Genomic DNA, 11288 nt, shown 5'->3' on the forward strand with positions numbered 1-11288 from the left:
AAAATAGGTGAGGCCACTTCCACCAAGAGGCCAGTCACTAGCGGAGTGCCTTAGGGCTCTGTACTGGGTCTACTGTTTTTTGACATCTATTTCTCTGAAATGGAAGCAAATGCCAAAGGTTTATGGATGACCAAGTTTACAGATTACAAGCTGGTGATTATCATTGATTCCTCTGCAGACACTAACCTTCTTCAAGAAGACCCATCTCTGATTAGCAAATGATGCCAAAGCCATGGATTTAAAATCGGTGCTAAGAAATGCATGATTGTACTCTTTGAGAAGTCAACCATCCCAGCTAATTAGTGTTGATAATACACCCCTAAGAATCGAGCTAGTGGTCAAGGATCTGTGTACGCACGTAGACAGTAACCTTACCTTCGAACACCATGTGACCACAGTGGTTAGGAAATCCTTTTATGTTGTGTAACTTATAAGAAAGGGCATGGCATCTAGGTCCAAAGAAATCATTATCTCACTGTACTCTGCCTTTATCAACCAGTCATAGTGTACAGTGCTCCCTTCAGTAAGTACCTGACCAGGCATATGCAGCGACTAGAGTGACTTCAGAGGTTCCTTATAAAAAGAATACAAGGCTTAACAAACCTGCCTTAAAGTGCTTTAAAGCTGTTACCCCTACTCAGTCTCCTGTAGATTGCTGAGGGGTTTTCTGTGCCTGGCTTACAAGGCATTCGCAAAACCCCTCACTTAGAATCTCTTGCATATTTGTAAGTCAATACATTACCAGAAATGCAAGGTCTAAGGACCTAAATTTTGTATGCGACTTAAACAGAACATGCTGGAGAGATGTGTGTCCCAGAGACTGCCCCATCGTATGGCACATGCTTTCCCATCCATGCGAAGCTGAGTTTGTCTTTTACGCAGTTTAAGTGCAACCTAGACCAGTGGATGGGGACTAGGAAATTTACACCAGGCCTGGCACCCATGTCCCTTATGGACAGAGATAGCTTATAAATACCTGGCCCTCAGTGTCCTATTTTGGATGCAAGACATCACTTTGCTAGGCCTAGAAAGCACTTCCCTCCCCCAGGTCATTAACCTAGTAACAGTCTATGAATCTGTAAAACCGTTTATTCTTCACTGGATTAGTCTTTGAAAGAGCAACAAATAATCTGTTCTTTTTTGCTTTTCTTAGTAGACTGAGTTTGATTAGGTTTAATTTTCCTTTTCCTAGTGTACAGTATGATCTGAGCACATACTTGAGGATTTCTAGTGGTTAAATGTATGTAGGTGTTGCTGCTAGAAAAGATCTACTCTTAGTTTTTTTTTTTTGTTTGTTTTAGACTAATCATTTTTCCTATTCAGTGCTTCTGTCAGGCAAATATGACACATTAAGTAGCTGAAATGGTGACATTTTGTTTTCAGACTACTAGATGTAGTGCTCCTGTTTCAGTAGAACAGCACTTCAGCAGGATGGATGGGCTGTTCAGGAGTTTGAAAGATGTTGAGTGCATGTGTCTCTGTGTATATTCTATGTCTACACTCAAGTAAACACCTGTATATCAGTATGTACATTGGCCGTTTCCATTGTTTCTTCTTACGGCTGTCATGAAGTAATATAACAGTCTACTCGCATTTTCTATGGACAAGCATTTTTAATACCTTTCTCGTAAATTGTTTTCGATTGCAGAGGAGCTTAAGTAACACAGAGGATGAGTGTACCCACCTAAAGGAAGTGAATGAACGAATTCAGGAGGAGTTAAGGGAACTGGCTAATAAATATAATGGAGCAGTAAATGAAATCCGAGATCTTACAGACAAGTTAAAGGTATGGAACCTCAAATTATAGATGCTTGTTTTTTGTACCCTGATTTTATTTAAATTGCTTTCTTGTGCATGATAGCCAAATAGCACTGTAATGCAGTCATGCTGGGACTTGCATCCAAATACCCACAGCACATTTCAAAGTAGATCAGTTTAAACAAGGATGGTACTGGTCACGCAAAGTTTTGTAGTGTTCAGCAAGTGTGAAGAGCAGCATACATATGTTAAATACTAATGTAGAATTATTATTGTCATAGCTGGATCAGAAATTAAGCTGTCAGTAATGTAGAGCAAATGAGTTGAGAAAGTTATATTTTTTTGTAACTGAACCATTCTGTTGATGTTGCAGAAGAGGGTTTAGATCCCCACACCGAGTATTTGTGATGCCATTTGATTGCAATCATCAGTATTTGGTTGGAGGATGTTTTGTACACCAGATACAATTCACCTCTTAACAGTCTATGGGATACAGAGCATAGTGACAAGGCTTTGAATTGATTCATGTAGGACATGTTTAGACCTTGTATCCTGTTAGTGAGGTGTCTGTGTGACCTTTTTAGTTGTTGCATTTGTCTTTACAGAAACATACCAAAGGGGGCATTATATTCAGTGAATGATAATACTTACAAGGTTAATACAGCTCACATGGTCATATTTGGTTTGGTTTGTGATTTACATTGTAAAAATCCAGACTCTTAATAGAGAATCCATTGCAGGTAGCTTAATCTTGATAAATTAGCATGAAAAAAGTTGTTCTTTAACATATAAAGGTACAGGACCTTTCCCCATTTCTGTTCCTACTCCCAGTTATATGGCAAGGGTCTTATTTTATATTTCGCCCCTAGGTGTTCCTCTCTCTGCCTCTCTACTCATTGTACTCAAACCTATTTATTTCCTAAGGTCAGCGAGTCTTTCTGTCAGATCCGCTAGGACAGGAGCTGTTCAGAGGAGACATTATTCAGGCAATCTTTTGAGAGCTTGTGCTCTCTGCAGCATCCCTGCTGTGAGAACTTTTTGTAGTAATGGTCCTAATCCCCCCTCTTGGATGTTGCTGTTGCTATCCATCACTTGGGTAAAGTCAGTGCCCATATTCCAACATGTAATGTGCTCCACTGCTGCCAGGCTTCGTGGACTACAGTCATTGGCTTAGGTGACGACAAACATGCCTGCTCCTGCCCATTAACTGTGTCCTAGCTCTTCAACAGGGATCATGTTTGGGAGTATCTGTATGAGACTGGATGCAATTTGTAAAAGGTATTGAAAGATTTTTTTCTGCTATATCCTGTGTTTGACAGATCTCCCCCCCACCTTAGTGCTACAATTTCACTACCCCATAGGGTTATCTTTGCTGTAGCAACTGCATAGTTTGCCCTTCTGAGGTTTCCTTTTTTTCTCCATAAATATTGTGGATGGGATACAAGTGTAAACATTTTCATTTGAGAGAGGCAGATAATAGCTATATCAACATTTCCTGATGTCTCCTTGATTTGAGTCTTACCATTAAAGTATATTGTCTGTTTAAAGCACTGCCTTTGAAAGTAAATTTTAGGAATTTTCAATTTCCATTTAAATGCTCTGTGATAACTTGACAGACTGCCAGTAAAGTGCATCTTTGTCTTTCTTTTTCCTTAAAGATTACAGGTAGCAATAGTACAATATTATTGGCATTTATTTAAAAAGAATGTACTGGTGAAACGTACTGTGAAAGTAAATACGTGATATGAACAGAAGCTAGATAAAGCAGGTGATGTTGGTCTTGAGTGTAATGCACAGAACTAGCAAGAAAAATTACACAGAATCACAGTTTAGGACCAAACGTTAGTCTGAGTGTGCCATATAGGGCTTCGGCCTCCTTTGGAGTGACTATTCTAAACTGCTTGCTGGTGTAGGCCATTCCAGGTCAGTTGAGGACTGTGTCCATTAGTTTTCCAGTATCCATACAGGACCAGGGATGTATGGAAGTTATGTACTTTGTAGAACATTAGATTTATCTGGCCTTTGTCCAGAAACTAGTATTGACCCATCCACCTTCCCCCTCCTAAATTGTTATTACCCAAGGTGTGTAGAAAAACAGTTTTTTCTTTTCAAACTGTGGTACACGTTTACTTGGTGCCTAATGTTATGTTGTAAGGGTCTTGTTAGTGTATTAATCTGGAGACTTCCTACAGTACAAGGGTTTTATGGATCAGGGGAGGAGCTTGTGCTTTTGAGGAATTTGTCAGGTAGAATAAGAGCCACAGGTGACCCAGTCCAGTGTCTGGACAAAAGTCATATAAATCTAAAGTTCTGACAAATGCATAACTTAAGATGTTCTTCATTCCACATTGCTGCAGTCCTAACTATAGGGTAGTCCGCTGTCCAGTCGGCCCGAATACCAAAGTATATGGCTGACGCCGGTCAGGGCGCATTAGACTGACGCCAGTACGTCAGGGTACTAATGCGCATGACCGACGCCATATCCTCAGTCTTTTTTGCCGCATGGTCCGATGCAGAAGCAGTTTTATGCGAGTGCAGGTTACGTTCTGAAATTTTCTGAAGTCGGAGTTTCAGACCGAATCAAAGTTGGCTAAGTACCCGCTAGAACATTTTGGTTTTTCTTGCCTCAGTATTTAACCGATGTCAGAAAAGTGAATAACTGTATTTCTTGTGGGAAACAGATACCTCATAGGGATTACCATACCTTGTGTATACCTTGTTTAGGGCCTGAGCACGACGTTGTTGGATGCCGCCTTGTGCTAGATTTAACAAACGCACTGTTAAGAGAAGGTTAGACTGTGCCAGGTTAGTGTTTGGGAAGCGTTGTAATTATAAAATGCCGCCGGATGCTCCGGCGCCCGCTTCGCCCAAAAAGCGCAAGGACAAAACAGCGAAGCCTAAGGTTGATGAACCGGCAGTCCCGGACGCCGGTTCTTTAGAAGGCTCAGTGGAGCCAGAGGTTTTGCCAGGAGTTTCTTTGGAGTCTCAGGCAGAGACTTTACTGTTACAGGATGTGCCTTCTCAGGAGGTAGGCCAGGCTGAGGGGGCTTCTCAGGTAACTGTTCTTCCTCTCTTCCCAAGGTAGTTAGAGCCTCTCCTTCTGTTTCCAAAACTTCTTTGAGAGGTAGGCCAAGTTTAGCTTCAGTGGGGGCTTCTCCTAGCACTTCAGGTTCTGTGCCTAAGAAACATATGCTTAAAATGGCAGACGATTTGATTACTATGATTAGAGGTTCTATGCCCCTCCTGATAAGAGGCCTAGGTGGAATCTGACTTTGAGAGTTTTGAGCAGTGTTCAGAGGCTTCTGAGTCTTCATGAAGACTTGCAGGAGTATCCTCCTTATTCTGATTCTGATGTGGATGATTCCACTCCTACAGCTTCTCCTCCTGAGGATTTCTCATTTTCAGAGACTCTGCATTCCATGAGGGAGCACTTTAAATGGGAAGGCCAAGATTACTCTGATTCCAGGAAAAGGCTTAGGGAATTTTTGTTTTACCCCAGCATAGGCCCTTAGCTATACCTCCTGTGTTGAATGTGGTGGAAGATGTTTTTGCAGAGGCTTCCCTGAACCCTGATTCTTTGCCTCCTGCTCCTGTTAAACCTGATAGGTACTATAGGGTGCCTGAAGCTCATAAGTATCTTTTTAAGAGTCCTAGGGCAGACCCGAAACTGTTTCTCAGGGACCTAAAGGTGTTAAGGCCTCTGTTGTTAAAACCCTGTTCCCACTGATAAAGAGGCAAGGGCTTTGGATGGATGGGGAAAGAAAGTGTATACTTCTTCCACTTTAGCCATGAGGGCGTTGAATTGTCAGTTTCACATGCTAAAATATCAAAATTATCTCCTTTCACAATTGAAATCTAAGGTGGATGCTTTGGCGGAAGGTATTGAGTGTAAAGAGTTGCTGGATTTAGTTCATGTGTCTGAACAAGTGGGTAAGCATTCTTTGCAATGTGGTTTTGATGCTGTACAGGCCTCCTCGAGGGTGGCTGCCACTAGTTCTGTTCTTCGCAGGCATGCCTGGTTGAGGGATCAGAATTTAGCTGAGCATGTTAAGACAAGGATTTTGGATGCTCCTTTACAGTCTGATGTGTTGTTTGGTTCGCCTGTGGAAGCAGTTTTAAAGAAAATGGAGGACAAAGCTAAGTCTATGCAAACTGTTAAAGATTTTTGCAGGTGCAGCCACCGAAGTTTAGTAGAAATTGGCCTACTAAGGGATGGACATATCCTGCTTATGATTCCCAGTCTTGGGGTAGGTCTAGACGTGGTAGGGCAGAGCTCAAGGTTCTTTTAGGCCTAGAACAGGGAGTTCACCTGCTCAGACTTCTGGTGAGGGCAGGGTCAGTCCTTTCAGTAAACAGACCCAATGACCTGCCTTTTCAGCTGCCAGTAGATTCTCGCCTGGCAGCTCCTTTGGGAGGAAGACTGTCTCTTTTCAAAGAAAATTGGGATTTAATTACTCAAGACAGATGGGTGTTGGATATCATTCACCACGGTTACAGGTTTTATTTCCATACATTGCCCCCTTTCAAAGGCATGCCAGACGTTCCTCCTCCACAAAGGAAAGAGGCTCACAAGCAAATTTCTCTGTTACTCCAAATAGGGGCCATTCAGCCAGTCCCTGTATCAGAAAGGGGCCTAGGATTTTATTCTCGCCTGTTTCTAGTACCAAAGAAGGGGAACACGTGGAGACCAATTTTGGATTTATCTATCCTCAACACTTATCTGACATTCCCAAGTTCAAGATGTTGACGTTACAACAGCTTTTACCTCTGCTGGGCAAAGATCACTGGATGGTAACTTTAGATCTCAAGGAAGCTTACCTTCATGTGCCTATAAGACTAAGTTGCAGGAAGTATCTGCGCTTTCGAGCTGGAAATTCTCATTATCAGTTCTCTGCATTGCCCTTTGGCTTATCTACTGCGCCCAGAGTATTCACAAAGGTTCTGGCTCCAGTGATAGCTTATTTCAGGCTAAAAGGAATTCAAATCTATCCTTACTTGGACGACTGCCTGATTCTGGCTCAAGAAAAGGAAGACCTTCTACAGCATCTGAATATGTTATAGCAGTGCTAAGATGCCTAGGGTATTCTGTGAACGAAATAAAGTCCAGTCTAGTACCCTCTCAAGACATGTGCTTTCTGGGTGTGAGACTGAATACAGCAGCCCAGATGGCCTTTTTAACCCCGGACAAACAAAAGAGTCTATCCCTTTACTTCCATCAACTATCTCATCAGTCCGTGCTGACTGCAAGGACAGTCCTTCAAGCATTAGGGTTCATGGCATCTTGTATTCTGGTGCTTCCCAATGCCAAACTGCATATGAGGAAGCTGCAATGGTATCTCAAAAATGTATGGACACAGCACTGCCAGGATTTTGACACTGTCATTCAAATAATACCTTGCCTTCAAAAAGAATTTTTGTGGTGGGCTCAGGAATGTCACCTAAACAAGGGACTCTCTGTGACCCGGCCAGAGGCGAGTCAGATTTTAACGACAGATGCCTCGGACATTGCTTGGGGAGCTCATCTAAATGGAAAGTGGATACAAGACAAGTGGCCTGCCAGACTACAGCATCTACATATCAACATGAAGGAGATGTTAGCGGTCCAGTTTGCATTAATGGCTTTCAAGGAGTTACTTCTTCCAGGGCAGGTGTTGATTCTAACAGACAACACAACTGTCATGTGGTACATCAACAAACAAGGGGAACACATTCTTATCCTCTATGCAGGCAAGCAATGATTTTATGGGAGACTGCGCTCAGCTTGCAACTAACTCTTCAGGCAAGGTTTCTGCCGAGCACAGAACTCCTTAGCAGATGTGTTAAGCAGACAAATCATGGATCCCCTACAGTGGAAACTGGATCTTCATGTATTTCAGAAATTGACAGTGTCATGGGAACTCCAGACATAGATCTGTTCGCTTCTCCACTAAACCACCAGCTGCCAAAGTTTTGCACAAAGGGTTTCATCACACAGCTTGGAAAGTGGATGCTCTTTCTTTCAGTTGGAAAAATCTTCATGTGTATGCCTTTCCACCTCTGCCTCTTCTTCCAAAGGTGCTCTTAAAGGTCAGACAAGACAAGCCAAGGATGATTTTAATAGCTCCAGATTGGCCTCGCAACACTGGTACCCACTACTAAGGAGTCTGGTAAGGAAGCCTCCATGGCCTTTACCTTTGATTCCACATCTGTTATCTCAGAAGGACGGTCATCTGCTCAATGTCAAGCTTCACTCTCTTCATCTAACAGCCTGGCATATTCTGTGTTGAAACACAGCAGGTCTCAACTTCCTCAACAAGTTTTAAATGTGATTATGGAAGCTAGAAGACCTAGTACAAGGAAAGTGTACGCAGAAAAATGGAAGAGATTTTTATTTTGTAGTACAGCAAAGAATTTGGAGATTTCTGAGCCTAATTTGAGTGTGGCTCTTCAATATCTTACTGAGTTATTGGACAAAGGTTTGTCCTTCTCTTCCATTAAGATTCATGCTGCAGCAATTTCAGCTCACTATGATTGTGACCCACCATTGTTTTCGTGATCCTTTGTTCAAGCAGTTTCTTAGAGGGCAAAGAATATAAGACCCCACGTAGAGCTCCTACTCCTGCTTGGGATCTCAATTTTGTGTTGGAAAAACTTACTCTACAACCTTTGAGCCTGCGGCTACTGCTGAATTGAAATATTTGTCATGGAAGACTGCTTTTCTGTTGGCTATTACTTCTGCAAGAAGGGTGTCTGAGTTGCAGGCCCTTATGGCAGTAGAGCCCTTTTGATTTTCCATAAGGATAGGGTATCATTACGCACTAATCCTTCCTTTATGCCTAAGGTGGTTTCTAGTGTGGCTTTAAACCAAACTATTCATTTGCCTACTTTTTATGCAGACCCCAAAATAAAGGGAAAAGATTTTGCACACTTTAGATGTACACAGGCAATTCGTTATTATTTAAGCAGGACTAAGGATTTTAGGCAGTCTCAGCAGTTGTTTGTTTCTTTTGCTTTGAGTTCAGGGCAAACCTGTGTCAAAACAAACTATTTCTAAGTGGATTGGGTTTTGCATTGCATTTTGTTATTCCCATCATGGCAAGGAGATTCCAGCTGGGATTAGGCCTCATTCCACTAGGGCTACTGCCACTTCAACAGCATTTCTAAGGGGGGTGGCCACTAAGGATATTTTGGAGGCAGCTACTTGGAGTTCAGTGCATACTTTCTCTAAGCATTATCACCTTCCTCTCTACTCTAAGTCTAGGGCTGGTTTTGCCACAGCTATTTTGCAAGGCATGTTGTCAGCTCCTGCTTCTTTATGATTTGCCAGCCTCCCTTACCTCTGCTTTGGGATTCTACCCAATAGTTAGGACTGCAGCAATGTGGAATGAAGAACATAGTACAGTTTTGTACCTACCATAAATGTAGATGTTCGAGGATCCACATTGCTGCAGTCCAATTTACCCTCCCCTCTGTGTTTAGGGGTGGTTGTGTAGGTGAGGTTATATGCTGATAATTTTGTATATATTGTACATATTTTTGGTGCAGGTATATTGGGCCTTGTCTTTTTAGGGTCTTCTGACATCTGGGGCAAGAAAAGACTGAGGATATGACGTCGGTCATGCGCATTAGTACCCTGACGTACTGACGTCAGTCTAATGCGCCCTGACCGACGTCAGCCATATACTTTGGTATTCGGGCCGACTGGACAGCGGACTACCCTATAGTTAGGACTGCAGCAATGTGGATCCTCGAACATCTACATTTATGGTAGGTACAAAACTGTACTTTTTTTAGTGGATGAACATACAGAGTACCATAAAATAAATAAAACCGCAGAGGCTTTTTTATGGCATAAAAAATTACTAGTGTTTTATTAAGGCAAAATAATTAGACATAATCTGTGATGCTAGCCAGGTTGCATAGAGGAATATAGTCTTGTAACCCAGGTGACCAGAGTTTGATTAGCTGCATACATTACATTTTAAGATCTTAAACAAAGAATAATAGAATAACACTCTTTGAAGCAACAATGTGTTAAATGCTTAAATAGCTTGATTTATGGCTTTTTTGTTGAATGGCATTTAACAGTTTTCATAAGTACTGCCAAAGGTTAATATGGCGTCATTTAACATTTTGCAATCTTGCATAACGTTGGTTTAGTACCGGTTTTTGTCATTTGGGGAGCCCTTCACAGCTGAGTATGCAGTCTCAATCTTTTCTTATAGTCATATTTTGTATTTTTATATTTATTGTATTTATAATTTCATGTACTGTTTATATCTTTGTGACTGTTCTTTGTGCTTGCATTTTCATTAGGAAGGACAAGTTGGTATGTTTTTGACAGTGTATTCTTAGTGTTCGAACATTTTCTTTTGCTGAGTTACTGCTAAGTGGACTTATCCACTTATGGCAATGGTTCTGCTGCAACGGTAATACAGCAATGCAGAGTGCTTTTTAATCTTACACACTTTGTGCAGGTCTTTACTCCGTTCATTGTGCTGTGGACTACTAGCAATGCATAACTAGTTTAGCAATGTGTGGATATAAGAGCATGTTCAATATGTTTTTAATACCATATATTTTACTCTGATTTGTAATCTCTCTTAAATCTGAAATTGGAACTAAAATAGACATAAGATCCTTCTCAAAGTTTTTAAATGCCAATACATAATGCACAGACCTCTGATTTATGCATTAAGGTTTTCTGTGCATTTTTTATTTGTCATATTGTACACTTTTTTGTGTGGACCATTTGCATTATCCTGATTTGATTACCTTTTTGTCTGTTTCCCTTTACATTCTAGGGGAGCCCACGAATTTGGGTGAAAGCATTTTTGTAACCGTTTGACTCTAGTTCATAGGTTGGTACTAGGCTGTCGGCCCTAGGGCCTATACAAGCCTAGCCATAACAATTCCCTGCCTATTTCTTCCCACACTATTTACTTCCCTGAATCCCTGTCTAGCAAGGGTGACTGAAGTGTTCCCCGAGGTGAATTTCCTTTCTCCCATCCAATCATCCGGGTTCCTTTTGAAGAGGCGCTGTGCTTGACAATGTATGGTCATGTCTATTCCAGAGTCTGGGGAGTCTCTGGGTCAGGAACCTATTCCTCCAGCATGTTTTGTTTATTGTAATGACATGGTTTAGATCCCTGGAGCGTGCAACTGTGAGGGATTGGGATTTCTTTAAATGCAGCATGTCTAACAGCTCTGGGTTTGACATGGCCTTGTATGTTAAGCAGTGATCACCTCTGAATAGACGATGTGACAGAGTATAGCTGGAGTTTTTTAAGGCGGTCAGCATAGGGCATCTGCTTTAGGCCTGTGATTCTTTTAGTGAGGTATTCCTGCAGCCTTTCCAGTTGTTGCAGATGTCTTGAGAGGTACATACCAAATGGGGCGTTGTATTCTATAATGGGTCTAATGAGGGATGAGTACAGTGAGACAATGACCTCCTTTTTTCTAAATGAAAAGCCTTTAGTGATGAGGTGTGCCACATTTATTTACATTTTCAAACCACTGCGAGGCCTTTTTCAAAGACCCGGGGGGGTTCA

At 41.7% G+C, this 11288-nt stretch overlaps 1 protein-coding gene across 6 annotated transcripts in view; it reads left to right on the plus strand.

Annotated features, from left to right (window-relative positions):
- The window catches only part of LOC122807767 (sarcolemma associated protein), a 2306558-nt gene that overhangs the window by 1003378 nt on the left and 1291892 nt on the right, over positions 1 to 11288 (plus strand). For all 6 annotated transcript variants that reach the window (XM_044078786.1, XM_044078776.1, XM_044078778.1 and 3 more), the window contains one exon: positions 1649 to 1786. In XM_044078786.1, the coding sequence (XP_043934721.1) occupies positions 1649 to 1786 (138 nt within the window). The remainder of the gene's footprint in view (positions 1 to 1648; positions 1787 to 11288) is intronic.

The sequence above is a fragment of the Protopterus annectens genome, chromosome 7.part1, assembly GCF_019279795.1.
Source record: "Protopterus annectens isolate FY-2018-M chromosome 7.part1, PAN1.0, whole genome shotgun sequence".
In the NCBI taxonomy this organism is placed as follows: domain Eukaryota; kingdom Metazoa; phylum Chordata; order Ceratodontiformes; family Protopteridae; genus Protopterus; species Protopterus annectens.